The 20,464-nt window shown below is 43.1% G+C and overlaps 2 protein-coding genes across 2 annotated transcripts; both read right to left on the bottom strand.

The window, feature by feature from the left end:
- Window positions 1-4,602: 4,602 nt before the first annotated feature.
- Window positions 4,603-6,347, bottom strand: LOC125121154 (C2 calcium-dependent domain-containing protein 4A-like). The gene is made up of 2 exons (XM_047769437.1): window positions 6,048-6,347; window positions 4,603-5,846 (listed from the first exon to the last, which is right to left on the bottom strand). The coding sequence occupies exon 2, from the start codon at window positions 5,804-5,806 to the stop codon at window positions 4,685-4,687; it is 1,122 nt and encodes a 373-aa protein (XP_047625393.1). The 5' UTR covers window positions 5,807-5,846; window positions 6,048-6,347; the 3' UTR covers window positions 4,603-4,684.
- A 1,915-nt stretch (window positions 6,348-8,262) lies between these two features.
- Window positions 8,263-8,595, bottom strand: LOC125121153 (DNA-directed RNA polymerases I, II, and III subunit RPABC5-like). The gene is given in 2 exon segments (XM_047769436.1): window positions 8,263-8,490; window positions 8,492-8,595. Coding segments are annotated over 2 exon segments (204 nt in total). The 5' UTR covers window positions 8,591-8,595; the 3' UTR covers window positions 8,263-8,385.
- Between the last annotated feature and the right edge of the window lie 11,869 nt (window positions 8,596-20,464).

The raw sequence follows: 20,464 nt of genomic DNA, 5'->3' as shown, positions 1-20,464 counted from the left end.
TGTTTGTGTCATTTAGGGCAGCCACCCAGAAGCTTCCCAGTAGCCTGCCCTTTGTACAGACTTAAGACGAGAACCACAGATGAGCATAAAACCATTCAGCAAAATGATTTTCATCAGCATGAACTAAAAAAGGATGTTCACATTTTATTTGAAAACAGAAGGGCACCTCCGTCTGTTAATGTGAAGCATATGCTGGGACTAAATGCAATTCTCTCATTTAATCCTGTCTATCTTCACACCCCATATTTTAGGAGTGACAAAACTGAGGTTCAAAGAAGTTAAACATTTACCCCAAGATCTTACAATTAGTTGGCCGCAGAGCCAAGATTTGAAGCTAGGCTTTTCTGGCCTCAGACTTTCTGCTCTTTCTAATACTCCACCTCACTTCCCCTGTCTCACTTCCTAACAGGAAGAAGCTGACCTCACACTTGGCTATGGACCCAATTTACGCCAATAAAATATATGGAGAATTTTGCTGGGATTTTCCCTGGAAGTTCTTTCTCAGTCTTATGGGAATGTTTGCAAAAGCAAGCCCTTCTTTCCAGCCTGGACTCTGTCGAGAAATCCTGGTGTAGTCTCAGCCGTTGTGGACCGACATCCTAGGACTACAAATGGGATCAGGTTGGAATGACGCTTGGATGGCACAATGGAGATATGAAATATGGATTCTTTTTTGTCTTTTTAGGGCTGCACCAGTGGCGTATGGATGTTCCCAGGCTAGGGGAATCAAATCAGAGCTACTGCTGCCGGCCTATACCATACACAGGCTCTGAGCCATGTCTGTGACCTACACCACAGCTCATGGCAACACCAAATCTTTAACCCACTGAGCGAGCACAGAGATTGAACCTGCATCCTCATGGATACTAGCTGGGTTCATTACTGCTGAGCCACAACAGGAACTCCAGCATTTGGGTTCTTCATCCTGCTTCTAGCTACTTGTGTTCTGGACCCTCTCTTGCTTTTCCAAAGACTGTACTCCCATAGTTATACTGACTTTCTTTCTCCTCACTATTAATATCTCCCTCTCTTCTGGATATTCTAAACATGCATCAGATTCTTTCATATTCAAACAACATAATCATCCTTTGACACTATATTCTCTTCCAGCTACAGCCCTTGTTCTCTCTTTCTGTCTTCCAAAACCTTGTCTGTCCTCTTACCCACTCATGCTCTAACCCATTCTAGTCTGGTTCCTGACCTCACTATTCTCCTAGATCTGCTCCTGTCAGATTCACCACTGACCTTCATCTTCCCAATGCCAGTGGGCATTTCTCTGTTCTCATTTTTCTGGAGTTCCCTGTAGGATGTAAATGGGTTGAGTATCACTCTCTTCTTGGAACATGTTCCTATCTTGGCTTCCATGACTCCACTATCCTGGCCTCTCCCCTCACTGGCTGCAGCCTTTCTGTCCTCTATGCTGACTTTTCCTCTTCTATAAAATGTTCAAATGTTAGACTGTATCAAGTCTTGGTCCTAGATCCTCTGCTCTCCTCTAGTTACTCCATCTCTTCCTATATACATTCACTGAATACTTATTTATTATCTACTCTGGAAATAGAGTGATGAAGAAACAAATCGCTGCCTTTATAAAGCACACATTCTAGTGGAAGAGAATATAAACAAAAACAACCATAAAGTAAGTGTATAATATAGTGTCAGGCAGTGATAAGTGCTATGGAGAAGAATAAAGCAGTGCCAGGGACAATGATGCTTTTAAAATACAGGATGGCCAGGGGAGGATGCTCCAAGAAGGTAACATTTACACCTGAGGAAAGTGGAGTGTGAGAGAGAGAAGTGAGGGATGACTCCAGGTTTGGGGTGTGAGGGAGAGAAGGGAAGACTGGAGGAACTGGGAGTTTGGGGTTAGTAGATGCAAACTATTAAATTTAGAATGGATAAGCAATAAGGTCCTGTTACATAGAACAGGGAACTATATCCAGTCTCCTAAGATAGATCATGATGGAAAATGACATCTTAAAAGAACGTATAATGTGTACACATATGTGTGTATACATAGATATACATATATATTTATATATGAATGACTGGGTCACTGCTGTACAGCAAAAATTGGCACAACATTGTAAATCAACTATATTTTAATTTTAAAAAAGATTAGAGGAGGAAGAGATTTGGGAGGGAAAATCAAGAATTCTGGTTTGGATGTATTGATGGGTCATAAGGACACATTAAGTGGTTATTTGGATAGATTAAATTCCTCTTGTGAATGATTCCTTCCTCAGGTTTTAGGGAGACCTTTTCTGATCACCCTGTCTCTGAGAGCATCCTACCTGCCACTTCTCTAGCCCAGAGAAATCTCTGTCACCCTCCCTGGGCTATTGTCTTCATTTTAAATATTTTTTATTTTTTATTTTTATTTTTGGTCACTTCTGTGGCATGTGGAAGTTCCCAGGTCAGAGATCAAACCCACGCCATAGCAGTAACCACAGTCACAGCAGTGATAACACTGAGTCCTTAAACCATTGAGCCACCAGGGAATTCCCCCTGTTGTCTTCATGATAGTCACCACAATCTGTAGTAACAAAACTTGGCTATAGTTGCTGAATAAAAGAACAAACGGTAGTTCAGTCTTCTGGAGAAGTCAGCAACTTGGTTCTTGGCTAAGCCCAGCTAGTCACTGGCTGTACAGCCTCAGACAAGTCACTTCTGTGGTATTTTCTATTTCAGAAGTTGTTTGATAAGATGATTTCTAAGGGCTAACTTTGTCCACTTTGGGAAATTATGTTTAAAATCCAGCATTCTTATTTCTTTACTCTAACCAAATTTGTACCCAGAACTTCATTCTGGTAATGACATGAAATTATTCTAATTTTATTCTGGTAATTACAGGAAAGCTGAAGGGCTTTTTGATGTAGCCTGAGTGCAAACGACTGCTTCTGGGGAAATTCACCACGGGGATCCTGTGAAGGCTTCTATAATCCCACTCCAGGCCTCCCTAAACCCTTAGTCTCAGGTGGCCATCCATCCTGCCAGCCTTCACTCCAGGATCACGGAGAAATGATTGGAAAGAAAGGAGGATTAAAAAAAGAAAGAAAAAAGGAGTTCCCATCGTGGCTCAGTGGTTAATGAAACCTGCCCAGTATCCATGAGGACGCCCGTTTCATCCCTGGCCTCACTCAGTGGGTCATGGATCTGGTGTTGCTACAAGCTATGGTGTAGGTCACAGACACAGCTCAGATCCCGTGTTGCTGCGGCTGTGGCATAAACTGGCAGCTACAGCTCCAATTGGACCCCTAGCCTGGGAAACTCCATAAGCCACAATTGTGGCCCTAAAAAAAAAAAGAAAAAAAAAGAAAAGAAAAGAAAGAAAGAAAGAAAGGAGGATAATGAAGGAGTTCACTTTCTGGAACTCACCAGCAGAGTTTAACCCTTTTTAGGCATGCTAAGTATACTTCACAAGTACTTAAGGATTATTTGGATATTAAGGCATATCTTCACCAAATCACAATGAGGTAGGTATTAATACCCTCCCCCCCTTTTCACTGATGAAGGAGATAACAGTTCAGGGAGATGATCTAATCTGACATAGTTCAAATGACAAACAGCAGATAAAAGATTGGAGCAGGAGTTCCCTAGTGGCCTAGCAGTTAAGGACTCCTTGTGGTCACTGCTGTGGCTATTGTTATAGCTGTGTTGGGGGTTCATCCCTGGCATGGGGAACTTCCACATGCTATGCACAGAGCCAAAAAAAAAAAAAAATGGAATCTATACTATTTTTAGGGATAGATTGTGCTCATTGTGCTCTCCACACCCCATAGATGCCCATAATGAAGGGCATACCCTCTTGGATATAATCAGTTTTCAGTGGACTCAGATCTGTTTGTTGAATCAACAAATGAAAATAACTTAGATTAAAATCACTCTCTTAGAACTCTGTTTAAAAAGTTGACATTTTGTTTCAACTCATTTGGGAAATCATATTGTAAAAGCCGTTAAATTACGATGTGCATATACACAGCTGGGTAGAAACAAAGCCACAAAACTATCACCTTGCTTAGAGAGATAAGAATGATTTGCCTTCTGAAATAGCAAGATTTCTCTGGGCTCCTTCTGGAGCAGGTAGAGGAGGATGCCAGGAGTATCTATTCTCTACATACCATCCATTGGAAGGTCCTTTACTTTGTTTTCTTTTTCCTCAGCAATTTTTGAAGACCTCGCTTTCAAAAGAACTCTATTCTTAATGGAAACGGAATTATTTTCCCAGCAAGGTATCCGTGTTATAGAAGGTCTCCCACCCTGATGTGTGTGTGTACGCAAATGAGGATAAGAACCGACACCACATCAAATATGGAAAGCTGTCTACATGCATCTTAAACGTTGGGCATGATTTCAAAGGAATAGTATTTTTTAAAACCCATAACCGTTTGGCGTTGAAATATATCAGGAATGGAAAAACAACGGAATGGGGTGTAGGTCCTTTCTCTCCTAGCCACAAACCAACCTTTTTACATAAAAAGTGGTTTGTGAAAAAAGACTGGGTTTGATGAGAGGGGAGTGTCATTATTTTATCCTTCTCTACCAATAAACGAAAACAAAAGTAGACATCTTAGGTTAAAATGGAAATAAAGCAAGAACATGTGTAGAAAAATAAATAAATACATATTTATTTCGTACACAGAGGCCGTCAGTGTCCAAAAGGCGCCAGGGCCTGGGCGCGCGCTCAGAGGAGCAGGAGGGGGCCCAGCAGCAGCTCGCCCTGGCCCAGCAGGCGGCCCCGCTCCAGGCCGCGGCCCGGGTTTTCGGCCTTGATGCGCACCGCCAGGCGGCGAACCTCGTCCTCCGAGAGCCCGTCCAAACACAAGTCCTGCTCCAACACGGCCCGGCGGCTCCGCCGAATCACGTTGCCACGAGGCCCACGCGTCTGGCCCGGCGACTGCAGGAGGACGAAGCTGACGCGGCAGCCGACGGGCGTGCGGGGCTCGGCGACCCCTCCGGCCGGGCCGTCGGCGCGGAGCAGACGGACGCGGAGGCGCCCGCTGACCCTACTGTACTCGGCGGCCAAGCGCAGGGTGCCGCCAGCGTGGTCCAGAGCCACAGTGCCCTCGGCCTCCAGGCGTTCTGGCTGCAGGCCGGCGGGTCGCGGCGGAGGGCCCGCGGCGGGGGGCTGAGCCTGGGACCGGGAGCTGACACGGCGCTCGTCGTCTTCATCTTCGTCCGCGTCCTCGCTGGAGACGGAGCGGGCGCGGGCCAGGCCACGGCTCCTCCGGACACGCAACGCGCGGCGCAGCAGCCCCTCCGGAGCGCGCAAGAGGCGGCGGCCGTGGGGCCGCGGGGCGGGCACAGCGGGAGGCGCGCAGAGACCGCCAGGGGCCGCTGGAAGCGCGGCAGGGGCTTCTTCCGGGGGCGCGAGGGGGTCGCCTCCGCCGCCGCCGCAGAAGGTGCGCGCCCGGCGGCGGGGCGCGGGCAGGAGCGCAGCGGTGCCAGAGCCCCCTAGAAAGAGCGACTCCTTGCGGCGGGTGTGCGGGCTCTCGAGGAGAGCGCAGAAGCCGTAAGCGGTGCGCGCTCGGGGCAGGTGAGGCAGCGAGAGCGCGGCCTGCGAGCGCGGGTCCCAGTCCGTGCGCCCCGCGCAGTCGTCTGCTTCCCGGGGCCACAGGTCCGGCTCGGCGGCGCACCGTCGGGGCAAAGCGGCAGTCGGGGGCGAAGACTCGAGCGCGCACGGCGCAGGCAGTCGCGGCGGGATGCAGAACTCAGGGATGCGATCAGGAGTAAGCACATTGGTGAAGGTAGGCTCCTGAACCGCAGTGCCCGCGGCCGAGGCGCGGAGTTTCTCAAGGAGCCTCATCCTCCGAGGCTGGGACTGGGAGAAGTGGGGAAAGGCGCTCCTGTGGGGGTAGAAAAGATGCTGAGTTTGGGCGCCTGGGGTCTCTCGAAAGTGGCCAGACCCCTCCCTGGTGCCCTATTGGGGTAACCAACAAGCCTTCGACCCCCTGGCTGTCCGGGCCGAGCTCTCGAGCACTCACACACCTGCACATCTTCCATTCATTAGCACCAAATAAACGGAGAAGTACAAATCAGACCTTTACCTCTTTTTCAGTTCCTCTGGTTCTTGAGTTGCAAGTTCTATGCCCGAAGCCTCCCGGTCTCCGCTGGCACGCCAGCTTCAGCACTGTGGCCGGGACAGAGGTGCTCCTGTCTTATAAGCAGACCCTGAGTCCCGCCCAGCGGGTCGAAGCCCAACCGCTGGCGGCGCTGGATGGCCCGCCCTCCGGACCACCCCTTCTCGCCCGCGCTGGGCTCTGCCGCGGAGGCTCGCGTGGGAGTGAAGCTGTGGTGTGAGCCGGAATTCTCTGCTCATCCCTGTGACCGCATCCGCTCTGCGTGCGGAGGAACTGCTTCCACGGGCCAGTGAAAGGTTGCAGATGGAGGGAGGACGCTCTACCGCCCTCCCAGAAGTGGCGGCTGAAAATGTTTGTGGCTTTTTGGAAAAGGTGAAGCAGGGTGAGGAAACAGGAAGTTCCTTTTTGCTGAGCTCTAAATCCTGCTCCCCTGCATGTTACCTATACGCATTAGGAGCTTCTATTTTACTGCTCCCATGAACCTGCACTATGTAGTCCAGTGTATTTCCCATGGTACTCCTGTATTTATTTACACCCCAGTCTCCCTCTGCTGGACCGTGGCCTTCCTAATAGAATGGGGCCTGGCTCAGTCAATGCCATGTATATTGGTGAATTGAGTGAATTAATGTTTGCAAAAATGTCTGAGTGATTGCAGGCTCTGCCTATCATGTTGATTGTCACGAAAGGTGGGGTTTCTAGCTCATGTTATAAAAATGATATTTCCAAAGCTATCCCTGTCTCTGCTCTACTATCCAGGTATCCAGTTAGAAAGCACCTTAGAGAAAATTCAGATTGTCCCTTTCCACCATCCCCCAACCTTCATTTTCGAAGATGAGAAAACTGGAATTCCAGTGGGATTTGAGGATATTCTATTAACCTTCAATAGAGCTAGTTAATGGCAGAACCCAGAACTAGCAATTTTCTATTTATTAGGCTTCACATGTGGTGCTTCCTGTTATCTGAAATACCCTTCTCCACTTTTTATATATATAGTAACTCCTTTTTATTGTTCAGCAGACATCATCCCCTTTAGGACCCTTTACCCAACTCCCCTACTACAGTTGTCAGCCTCTCCACATTTCCTTCATACACAAATGTGCCACCATTGCTGCATATACCAGGCTGCTTTGGAATTTTTGGTGTAGACTAATAGACTGAGTTTGTTTCTTTCTTTTTGTCCTTTTAGGGCTGTATCCATGGTATATGGGGCTAGGGGTCGAATTGGAGCCACAGCTGCTGGCCTGCACTACAGCCACAGCAATACCAGATCCCAGCCGCATCTGCAACCTACACCATAGCTCACGGCAACGCCGGATCCTTAACCCACTGAGCAAGGCCAGGGATCGAACCTGCATCCTCATAGATACTAGTCAGATTCATTTCTACTGAGCCACAACTGGAATTCCTGGACTATGAGTTTCTTATGGGCAAGGATTGGGGCAACTCAACTAGGACTGGGGGACTTACTATGAATAGATATAAAATAAAAACAAGTGTTATGACCCAGAACCTGGGTCGGCCTCTGTCCCAAAGCAGACCTCTCCAAGAGACAAATCTGGCTGTCTTATTCCTCTCATCCAGTTTCAGCACCTGGAGATACAATACCAAGCAAATAATAAGTGCTCAGTAAATATTTGATGAATTATATTGTGTTGAATTTAGCCTGATCTGCAATCCAGGTCTTATGACTGTCATGTGCTTTTAACCACATATCTATCTGCTGTATTCAATTTCTTTCTCATAACAAACCAGTGTAGTGGACATTGCTTCTGTTTACAAGAAAAGAAACTGATGCTCAGATTAAGAGACTCGTCTAAGGTGGTTCAAATTATGAGTCACAGACCATATAGTGTAAGTCCTAATTTTCTGCTAATTTCTTCCTTCCTTCTCTCTTTTGTTCATTCGTTCCTTCCTCCTGCCATCCATCCACTCAGTTCAATATCATTCACTGAGTCTATGTCAGGCGCTGTATGCATGGTTTATATTGCACTTTATGTCTAGAGTATTAATTCTCAGAGCAACTCAGTCTGCTAAGTATTTTCCATTTTTTTTGCTCTGGATGAGTACTTTTATTTCCAAATCTTTTAAGGACAGTGAATGTTTTGTATGAATTAAGAATTAATGCTTTCTTTTGGAATCAATCACTGTTGACTTTTTCTTTGTCTTTTTTTGTGGTCTTCAAAAGCATTTATTGGATGATTCTTTCCAGAGAGGGAGACATGTGGACAGGGCTGTGGGCAGGCAGGCCTCCAGCTCCCCACCTGGGGAAGGTCTCTGGGCAAAACACTGTGCGTCAGCTGCATGGTCACTTCTCTAGGGGTACGTAGTTGAGCAGCTTCTCGATCAGGTCCAAGTTGGTCAGCAGCCTGCGGTGGCAGCAGTAGCGCTTCAGGCCCAACACATCCAGGGCATTCTCCCTTGGTGTACTAGGCCTGCAGCAGCCCCAGGTAGGCCTCCCACTTGTTATTGACGATCTTGCCACACGTGAAAAAGTAAACAGGAATGATCATGATGGCAGCACTATTGACTTCTAATATGCTTCTTTGATAGGTCAAATATGAATCAATATGCAGCCAATAACCGCTCCTGTTGTAGCCAAACTTGCAAGCATAGAGGAGTCCCCAGGGGTCTCTGATTGAATCATGTTCTGTTGATTCTTCACGCCAATCTGCAAATTCGTGGGTGAATGGTCTTCTCTAAAGCAGGGCACGCCTGCATTATATCCAGCCCATGTGCCAGCTCATTTCCAGTGAGGCCTCAGTGAAAATGGCTTTCACTCTCCTGAGGGCGTTTGTGACATGCACACACAAACACTTCATCAGTAAGTCCACTGAAAGCAGGACATGGGATTTAAGAAGCTGTACTAGCAACATATCCATGTTCATAGAAGAACATAATCATGGCTGCAAACACACTCTCTTTAAAGAGGGATTTCCAAAACCATCAGTTTTCCATGAATCAATATTCTACAGAAGATAAAATAAGATACAAAGAAATTAAATGACTTACGCAGGGATACACTCCCATCATTCATTTATCTAAACACATAGCCGCAGGCTGTATCCACATTAGAGGCCTGGTTTCCTTCCTGATTCTTAAATCACAGCAATGGGAGAAAGTAAAAAACAACCCCTCCAGTGGGAACTCTGATCATGTCAGTTGTTTCATTGTTTTGTGCTTTATAACCACGTAAGACTCGCCATTATCTAGTATTCAAGCTCTGAAATTATTTCAAAGAAACTATCCCTTTAATAATATTAATGTTTACAGAACATTCACTAAGTACTGGGTCTTAATTTCTAAGCAACCCCCTAAAGAAGGTAGGGATATAGAAACTCATAGAGAATAAAAAACTTGTCTAAAGTCTCACATCCAGTAAGAGCAGAGCTGGGATGCAAACCCAGATCCATTGGGCTCATTATCCTGAGTGCTTATAACCACCTCCCTATATGCTTCCCTCAAAACTATTTCTCCTGAACCCATCTCCTCTCTAGGTGGTTAGGTACAAGAAGAAGAGACCCTTGGCCCAAGGCCTTGAATTGAAATGATACACCTTATTGATTTAATAGAGTAAAGCAGGCAGTTTTCATAATCAGGAAATCACTATGCAGAGTACTGCTATACCATTTATAGACAGAATACTTGTCCTCCCAGGAAGTGTACAGATTCTCTTTATTTATGCCATACCTTGTTCTAAAACAGGATTTGAGGTGATTTACATAGTAAAGACCCAGGGAATTTATCATCAGCTAAAGCCTAGCATGGTGAAATTGGAAAAGACATGCATTCAGCTACGTAAAGAACACTGAATGAGGTCATAAATTGACACCTTTGACCGATGTGAAGGCAGTTAAAGCTCCAGTGGGAAGGCTGAGGATAGTGAGTATTCAGAAAAAAACAGGCATGGAAAGCATCATCAAGAAAATATAGCAATGCAGAGAAGTTTCTGATGGAGTATTCAATGAAATGAGCAATATACAAAATTATATATCCTTTTTCATCACAATGGGATAAAGACATGGTTTCCTAAGGCCCAGAACTGGAATGGAATATAACATCAAAAAAATTTGTTTTTTGTGGGTAATGAAGTTTTTATCAATTTACGCCCTGGTTCATTGAAAGTTAGTGTGAGTGAGGTTACAAAAATAGGTGCAACATGATCAGATAAAATAAAAAGAGGTAGGTGAAGTAATTGGAACAGAAGGAAAATAAGGATAGGGAAGATACGATAAAACTAGAAATGAGGTTAGAATTGAAAATATGCAGTGAAGTTTTGTAACTGCTGTAACATGACAGAAGGAGCCCAGGATCTGGCACCAGGAAAGCTGGCTTAGAGCTCTAGTCAGCAATTTATTTTCTTTATTGTCCTTCAGCAAGTCACTGAACTTCCAATATGCCTTGCTTTCATCTTTAAGATGGGAAAGATGAGGATTCCTTCCTGAAGATAGAATGAAAATTTTGTGTCAAAGTTCATGACTTAGTAAATCATAAAGAGCATAGATCTTTCCACTGCGCTTCCTCACTTCTGTGCCCTTCACATCCATGCTCACTGCCAATCAGCCAGCTCTCCTGACTCCTCCATGAGCTATAAAGCAAACCTGATCATGTCTTTCCCTGACATCAAGCCTTCTGTGGTGCTCCACTGCCTTCAGGATGAAGCCCAAACTCCTTTGCCTTGTTTATCAGAATCTTCATGATATTTCCCCAGAACCCCCCCACTCTCCCCCCCTCACTGTCTCCAGCCTCATCCCCTACTATACCCACCAGGCCTGTGACTTCTGTCACTGTGCTTTGCAGGTCCCTGAAAGCCTATATTCTCTCATCTCTTGTCTTTGCTTATGTTGTTCTCTCTGCCTGGGGAACCCACCTCTCATCTGTTCTATTCAATTCAAGCATCACCTCTGGCTGAAAGCCTTCCCTGATCCCCCACCCCCAGGCTGGTACAGGCCCTCCGCTATGATGGCACTTGTCACATGGTATTCAAATTGTTTATTTGCCTCTTTCTCTCCCACAGAGCTCTTTAAAGGAGACTTCAGTTTACCTCCAGCCCTCAGATCCTACACGGCACTGGCACATAATAGGTAGTAAAATATTGTTTGCTGAAATTAGACACACACTTGCACTGCTATTTAACTGGATTGAGGGGGTGTGGATGGTTATGTGCTCAGGTATTTTGTCTTTTCAAATAGACTCATTTAAAGTTAAGAATTGTTTCTGGAGTTCCCGTCGTGGCGCAGTGGTTAACGAATCCGACTAGGTTGCGGGTTCGGTCCCTGCCCTTGCTCAGTGGGTTAACGATCCGGCATTGCCGTGAGCTGTGGTGTAGGTTGCAGACGCGGCTGGGATCCCGCGTTGCTGTGGCTCTGGCGTAGGCCGGTGGCTACAGCTCCGATTCGATCCCTAACCTGGGAATCTCCATATGCCGCGGGAGCGGCCCAAGAAATAGCAAAAAGACAAAAAAAAAGAATTGTTTCTTATATTTGACCTCTTCCACCTTTTAAGAAATGTGTTTTGTGACCTATATAGGAACCAGGTGAGAAACTAGTATTAACTTTTTAAAAAATTGAAGTTCAGTTGATTTATAATGCTGTGTTGGTTTCAGGTATACAGCCCTCTCTCTCTCTATAATTTTTGAGATTCTTTTCCAGTGTAGGTTATCACAAGGTATTTCATATAGTTCCCTGTGCTATACAGGGGTCCTTGTTAAATATTAACTTTTAGTTTCCACTCTAAGGAATTTAGTATATTCTTTCTTGTGGTGCTTGTCATAATTATTGCTTAATCCAAGTTATATACAGTGTCATTGATGTTATTTGAATCTCCATAAGGCAAATAGTCTTTTAAAATTTCAACCATTTAGGGAGCTCCCGTCATGGCTCAGTGGTTAACGAATCCAACTAGGAACGATGAGGTTGTGGATTCGATCCCTGGCCTCTGGCCTCGCTCAGTGGGTTAAGGATCCAGCGTTGCCGTGAGCTCTCGTGTAGGTCGCAGATGTGGCTCGAATCTGGCGTTGCTGTGGCTCTGGTGTAGGCCAGCGGCTACAGCTCCGATTCGACCCCTAGCCTGGGAACCTCCATGTGCCATGGGAGCAGCCCTAGAAAAGGCAAAAAGACAAAAAAAAAAAAAATTCAACCATTTAGGTACATTTATGTTATGACAGTGATTAATTATACCTTTATCATTAGATCAAGTACTTAATATGACTTATTAAATTGATGAGCACAGTAATTAATGTGTAGCAGCTTATACTTCCTTACAGAATGTCTACAAAATAATGCTCTAATCTTGATCCCTAGCAAAATGTTTGATCCTAGTTGGTCACTGATTTGTCTTTTCTCCTTCCTATCACCAACTACTTTAATATTGATCAAAAGCAACATTCCTGTGGAAGATTTATTTTTGTTCATAGTATCTAGACTCTATTCACATTTTATCTTTTATTAATTTTTTTAAAAAATATTTTATATATGCAAAAAACCCAAAGCATAATATAATGAACAATTGTTTACCCACCAATCAGATTAATAAATAAACTATTTTCAAAACAGTTGAAGATCCCTCAGTAAGCCTTATCAACCACATTCTGTCTCTTTCTTTCCCAGAGTTAAATACTACCTTGAATTTTGGACTTATTGTTCTTTCATTCTTTCTCTCTCCTCTCTCTTTAAATATATATATATATCCCCAAAGTTTTGGGTTTTCTTTTTTATAAAAATGGTAATACTGTAAATATTCCTCTGCAATTTGTTTTTCTTCACTCTATATTCTGCTTGTAAGTTTCATTTATGTGTACATGTATAGCTCTAGTTCATTTTCACTGATGTATAGCATTTCACTGTATAATTATACTTCATTCTCTTGCTGATGGATGCTTGGATTGTTTCCTATTTTTCCACTGCTGGTATGATCACCAGTATCATCAATTACCTGTGCAGATGTTTTCTAGAGTATATCTCTAGGAATAGAATAGCTAGTAATAGAGTATTTGCATCTTCAGTTTTAATGCAAAATTACTTCCCTCATAGCTGTGAGATTTCCTATTGCTTTGATCCTCAACTACATGTAGTAGTATGATCAGATTTTAAAATATTGATAATATGGTGAGTGTTGTGGAAGAATTGTGTTCTCCCAAAATTTATATGTGAAGTCACAAGCCATAGTAGCTCCAAATATTTAGAGATAGGATCTTTTAAAGAATTAAGGTTAAATGAGGTCATTAGGGTGAGCCTTAATCTGATGAGACTGGCATCCTTATACAGAGAGAATAGATTAGAACTGACATGCACAGGGGACAGACAATATGAAGAAGATGGCCACCTACAAGCCAAGGAGAGGGTCCCTTAGAAGTCAACCCTGCCAACACCTGGATTTTGACCCCTAGTTCCAGTACTGTGGAGAAATAAATTATTTAAGCCCCCTGGTCTGTAGTTCCTTGTTATGGCGGCCTTAACAAAACTGATACAATGAGTTAAAAATGGTAAATTATTTTAGTTTTTACATTTCTATTGTTGATAACTGAGTTTAAAAGAAACTGCACGTGTTTGCCTTTCAGCTTTCTTCTATAACATTCTTTTAAATTGTTTTAAAAAGTATTTTTATTTTGTTGTTTCCTCCTCTTATACATATATACACATATTGAACACTACTTCTTGGTCATTTTTAAGTACTGTAAATGTCTCCCTGTGACTTGCTTTTCATATTTTTATAATGTCTCTTGAGAAAAAGAAAACAGAAATTTATTGTCTCATAACTCTAGAGCTAGAAATCTAGAAATCCAAAATGAAGGCGTCAGTGGGTCACGCTCCCTCTGAAACCTATAAGGACACTCCTTCCTTGTATCCTCCTGGCTTCTGGTTGCTTGCCAGAAATCCCTGGAGCTCCTTGGCTTGCAGCTTCAACACTTGAGCTTCTGCCTGCCTCATCGCATGGCATTCTCCCCTCCAGGTTCTGTGCCTCTGTTTCTCTTCTCTTCTTATAAAGGGGACAAGTCTTATTGGATGAAGGGCCTATCCTATTCCAGTATGACCTCATCTTAACTAATTATATCTGTAAAGATATCCTATTCCAGTAAGACCTCATCTTAACTAATTATATCTGTAAAGATGCTATTATTTTGTGGGACTGGGGGTTGGCTCTTCAACAAATCTTTCTGGGGACACAGTTCAACCCATTATAATGACTCGATCATACCTTGCCTGATCCATCTGACAGCAATGGCTTGCCAGCCCAACTTAATATATGAGAAGAATAGGGAATAATTTCAGGAACTAAAGAGGAAAGAGTTAGGAATCCTCATAAAAATGGAACTACCCATTATTCCCAGCACAGGAACCAGAGGTCATTTGTACACCTCTGCTTCTGGGTAGAGAAATTTATAAACTGTTGCCTCTCCAGGGGAAATATGAAAGTTAGCCAGCTCACTTAGGCCTGTGCCACTTTCCTGAGTCTGCTTCAGACTGGCTGACAGCCAAGAGTTGCTGTTTACAGAATAAAATTCCCTCATGATGAATAAGGAAATGGCTGAATAAAGCCTGGAATTTCAAGGAAGGAAATAGGTTGTAGAAGTATTTTTTCCTCCACTTGGGGGGGTGTGGACCCACATTAGTCCAGAGTGGAGCATGGTGGTGGTGGGAGGGGCGGTCCTAGGCCAACACAGAGTAAGGGGTGCCACAAGGGGAATAGCCTGACTGGGAGAAGACTGCTAAGACATGAGCAGGGCCTCCCCACCTCCCCGCCAACTTTTTCTCAGACCTGTGTCCTGGGATCTTGGCAGAGCCCAAATGGTAAGAAAAGAGCCATAGAGAAGGGAAAATCCTAAGTGAAAAGTGAAAAATGGCAAATACAGAATACTTCCAGTTGACTTCTCAAGCACCAGGTCCAAGCCAGATCTAATTTAACTTTGAAGGAAAATATTACATTTCTAGTAACACCAGTATTGTGGAGAAATCTGTAACTATTACAATTAGAACTAAATATTAACTTGCCTCTGTAAGGCATATCATACGCATAAACTCTTTGTCAGATCAGTAAAGTAAACTTCAGTGTCTATTATAGATTGGGTTCCCTGGGAAGCAGAGTAAACTAGAGATGTGCATGTAAGGAGGTTATTGGAAGATGCTCTTGAGAGATACACCTGGGAGAAAGTTGAAGGGGTGGGTAGGGATGAAGAAATGAAAGCAGGATCAGGCAGAGAGAAGAAGAGCTGTGATGCAATCCCAACCCAGGCCTCTGCAGATTCTACAAGGAGCTGAGAGAGCCCTAAAAGGTATTCTCTGGATGAGTAAGGGGGCAGGCAATTATAGCCCCCCATCGGTCAATCACTGGCTGAGAGCTCTCCCAGGGAAGGGGAGAAGAATTTATCTGCGACTTGTCAGCAGCTAGGAGATCAACTGCCTAGGAACTGAAGGGGAATGGGGTGGACTGGGCAGCACACCACAGCCTCCACCATGACAATGCTCTCACTCTGGAGTGACATGGGATGGTACTACCAGAGGAGCTGATGCATTCAGTACATACCATGGCCACTCAGCACATCCTCTACTCCACCCTTCTTTCATTTATCACAAATGCATTGTGCTCTTAGGATATATCCAGGTGATAGTCATTCCTTTTCAAGGGCAAGTTCTCAGGTCTAGTAACCTTTGGGCAACAGCAGATGGTTAAGTAAACTGAGGCACATCCATGTTTTAGATCATTACAATTCAAGTTGTAGAAGGTAATAATCATAAGAAAACAACATGTAGCATGTGATCCCATTTCTGGAAAAAAATATGTCTATGAAAAAAAATCTATCAAAATGGCCACTTAGAGTATGTAGTTATCTCTGGACAGTGGGATCATAGATTATTCTCTTTCTCCTTTTGCTTAAGTGTATTTTCTGGATCAACCCAATAAACATGTTATTTTTGTAACAGGGAAAGATATTATCTACTCCTCTAAAGAAGAATAGGCCTTCATAAGGAATAGGCCTTGTGATTATATTTATCAAGTAGTGAAATCAGGGAGGAGACTTTAAATGGAATTTGTACATTAATAGTGGCCACTTCAGAGACCAAGAGATTAAGGACAAGTCTGCATAAAAGAAAGTTTAGACCTCTGCTGTTCAAAACAGTGGCCATTAGCCACAGGTGACTATTGAGCACTTGAATGTGGCTGGTTTGAACTGAGATGTGCTTTAAGTATAAAATATAAGATTTAGTATTAAAAATGTAAAATATCTCATAATTTTTTTGTCTTTTTAGGGCCTCCCCGTAGCATATGGAGGTTCCCAAGCTAGGGGTCTAATCTGAGCTGTAGCTGATGGCCTATACCACAGCCTTAGCAAGGCCAGATCCAAGCCGCACCTGCTCACAGCTCACAGCAATGCTGGATCCTTAACCCACTGAGCGAGGCCAGGGATCAAACCCGAGTCTTCAGGGATTCTAGTTGGGTTCGTTAACCACTGAGCCATGACGGGAACTCCTCATTCGTAATTTTTAATATTACATCTTTAGATCACATTTTGGATATATAGGGCAAAAAAAAATATTGAAAATAATTTCTGTTTCTTTTGTATAGTGCTGGTCTGGATATCTGGCAGGAAGCATAAGTTCTCTGAAATACTTCCCCAAAGTACAAGCAATTTGAAAAATTGTCTCAAAGGATATCAACTAACCTTACAGCTTTACTTGGTGCTTTCAGAGGACCACTACTGAAAAGGGCAGTTGATGTACCAATGAGGACATCAAATGAGCTCTGGCTGCTACAAGGTCATTCAGTGCACTCTATTATGTGTATATCAGTCTATGTAATTGAAGTTCATCAACTCAGGGAAACTTAAGGAAACATCATGTTGTTTAAACAGCTGTTAACATCTTCCCTGGGAAGAGCCCTCATGCCTGTCCTAGGGTGCTGCATGGGAATGGCCTATTACACCTACACCCCAGATGTTGATTTCTTGAGCTGAACTGAGCATTTGATGGAAGGATTCTGACTTATTCCCAAGGAAGATGATCAATGAATTGGCAAAGTTCCTTTAAGAAAGAATGGTTTACTTTTTTTTTTTTTTTTTTTTGCCACACCCGTGGCACATGGACGTTTTCAGGCCAGAGATCAAATCCAAGCCGCACCTGTACAACATCAGATCCTTAAACCACTGTTCTGGGCCAGGGATCGAACCCATACCACCACAGAGACAATGCTGGATCTGCTGCACCACAGCAGGAACTCCCCGAAATGGTTTATATATGGAAAAACACAAACTAGTTTACAGTTCATACAAATCAATGTAAACCTGGGTAAACTCTTTTATAATATCAAGTAATGTTTATAGAAATTTCAGAGAATACTAAATACGTCTCAATTATCAATTCATATTCTCAGCTATCTGTGAGGTATTTTTTCTATCAGCATTAACAAAAGAGTGAAACTTGGGTTCCAAACTCATTCCAAAGTCCCTATCTGTAACAACTTTTTATTAGAATAAGATGCAAGTAAAAAGGTGATTACCACCTGGGTACATCTCCCCAAATCACCCACACACACACATCCAAGTCCAGGTTTCAGAAATTCCTCCTTGCAGAGTGCCATCTGATGCCTTTCCGGGAACTGTAGTGAACATTAGTAATCAATGACTATTTAGCACTGTGGTTCTCAGACTACCCTCTGTGGAACTAAGGAATTATGTACGTTTTCTGTAAGTTTTATGAGAAAACTTTTCACATGTGGTAGAACACACAAAACAAAATGTACATGGATTTTTCAGGGGAAATACGAAACTCCAAGAAGTTGCAGCTAGCACCAGATCTCCAGATCTTGAAAGGTACAAGCTAGCAAGTGTTTTCTATTTCTGATGTCTCCATAGGAAGTCTGAGAAAGCCTTGCCTGAGAGTAATGATCTAGGAGTAGATGGCCACAGGCATTTGAGGGAGAAAGCATGAGGCAAAGGGTAGTCCTCGAGGAACCTGGGTGAAAACCCCCCAAAAACAGATGTCACTTATAAACAATTTAGTTCACAACCTGCCACCAGGTACTGCAAAACCAGAGATGAGTCTTAGATTCTGCTCTCAAACAGACCTATTATGTCAAGGCATGGAGGTAGAGGACAAGTGTTTTGGAAAATTCAGAGGGTCAATTTTGTCTAGGGAAGACAGAAGACATTACAGGAAATAGTGGTATTTGACCTGATGCCTTATTTTTTAAATTTTTATTTATTTTTTGTCTTTTTAGGGCCATACCCATGGCATATGGAGGTTCCCAGGCTAGGTGTCAAATTGGAGCTGTAGCTGCTGGCCTACACCACAGCCACAGCAAAGCCAGATCCAAGCCACGTCTGCGACCTACATACACCACAGCTCACGGCAATGCCGGATCCGTAACCCACTGAGTGAGACCAGGGATTGAACCTGTGTCCCCATAGATACTAGTCAGATTCATTTCCGCTGAGCCATGGCAGGAACTCCTTTGACTTGAGTCTTTAGAGATAAATGACAGTAGTTAGTTCCAGCCACTTGGAAAATAAAAGTGGGACATTACTCCTATTGCTGTTACTACTGGCAGAAACATCCATTCAAGTCACTTTGAGAAGATGGGACAACTTCAGTGCTAGAACACAGACAGGAGTCATCATAGGCACCAAATCAACTCTTAATAGCATAGCAACCAGAGATGGCCTTTATACCTCTGCTTCTGGACAAGGCTATTCCTCAAATCTACCTCTTAGGGAAATATGAAAGCCCACAAATTAGGCCAAAGCCCCACCTTATTAGGAGTTCCCTGGTGGCTCAGTCAGTTAAAAATCCAGCATTGTCACTTCCATGGCACAAATTCAATTTCTGGTCCAGGAATATCTGCATGCTGTGGGTGTGGCAAAATAAATTAACTCTCTGTTCCCCAATTTTTCTAGACAACAGAGCTAGTTTGTTTTTTCAAAACAACAGCAATAATACATAATCATCTCAGAGGATGCAGAAAAGCCATTTGACATTTGACAAAAATCCAACATCCCTTCCAGATTAAAAATTCTTGGCAAACTAATAACAGAAGACAACTTCCTTAATCTGATAGAGGACATTGAAGAAAATCTACAGCTAACATCATATTTAATTAACACTATTCTGGAGTTTCTAACCAGTACCATAAGGCAAGAAAAAGAAGTCATCTACAATATAAAGGAAATAAAATGTCCTTATTCACAGATAATGAGATTTTCTATATAGAAAATCTGATGGAGTCTTCCAAAAAAACAAACAAACAAACAAAAAAAAACTAGAACTAATAAGAACTTAGCAAAATTTGTGAGACACAAGATCAATATGCAAAACTCAATTACAATTGTCAAACCAGCAACAAGCAACTGAAAGCTGAAATTTTAAAAACAATGCCATTTACAAAAGCATTAAAATATTAACTACTTAGGATAAATCTGACAAAAGATGTACAAGACCTATAACAAAAGACGTACAAGACCAAAACATTGCTGAAAGAAATTAAACATGATCTAACTAACATGGAAAGTTATTTCATGGTTTGCAGTTCAGAAGACTCATTTTTTTTTTTTTTATGGCCACATCTGCAACATATGGAAATTCACAGGCCAGGAGTCAAATCAGAGCTGCAGCTGCTGCTCAGTACCATAGTCACAGCAACACTGGATCTGAGCTACATCTGCAATCTACACCACAGCTTGTGGCAACACTGGATCCTCAATCCACTGAGCAAGGCCAGTGGGTTCTTAACCCACTGAGCCACATTGGGAACTCCAGAAGACTCAGTTTTAATATGGTAATTCTCCTAAAATTGAGCTACAGATTTCTTGTAATCCTAATAAAAATCCCAGCAAGCATTTTGAGAGAAATTGACAAGCTTATTCTAAAATTCATATGAAAATTGCAAAGGACCTATGATAGTCAAAACAACTCTAAAAAGAATTCAGAAGAATAATAAAGGCTATTTTATTTCAAGGCTTACTATAAAAGTACTGTAATCAAAACTGCATGGTATTGGCATAAACATCAGCAAATTAATCAATGGAACACAATAGAAAATCCAGAAATAGAAGCACTCAAATATGAGCAAATGATATTTGACAAAGTTGCAAAGCAGGAGTTCCTGTCATGGCACAGTGGAAACAAATCCAACTAGGAACCATGAGGTTGCAGGTTCCATCCCTGGCCTTGCTCAGTGGGTTAAGGATCTGGTTAAGCTGTGGTGTAGATTGCAGATGCAGCTCAGATCCCATGTTGCTGTGGCTGTGGTGTAGACCAGCAGCTACAGCTCCAATTAGACTCCTAGCCTAGGAACCTCCATATGTTACAGGTACAGCCCTTAAAAAAAAAAAAAAAAAAGTTGCAAAGCAGTGGAGAAACAATAGTCTTCTCAATAAATGGTGTTGGAACAGGTGG

This window comes from Phacochoerus africanus, chromosome 2, assembly GCF_016906955.1.
Source record: "Phacochoerus africanus isolate WHEZ1 chromosome 2, ROS_Pafr_v1, whole genome shotgun sequence".
Taxonomy (NCBI): Eukaryota; Metazoa; Chordata; class Mammalia; order Artiodactyla; family Suidae; genus Phacochoerus; species Phacochoerus africanus.
This window is presented reverse-complemented; position numbering and strand designations above follow the sequence as displayed.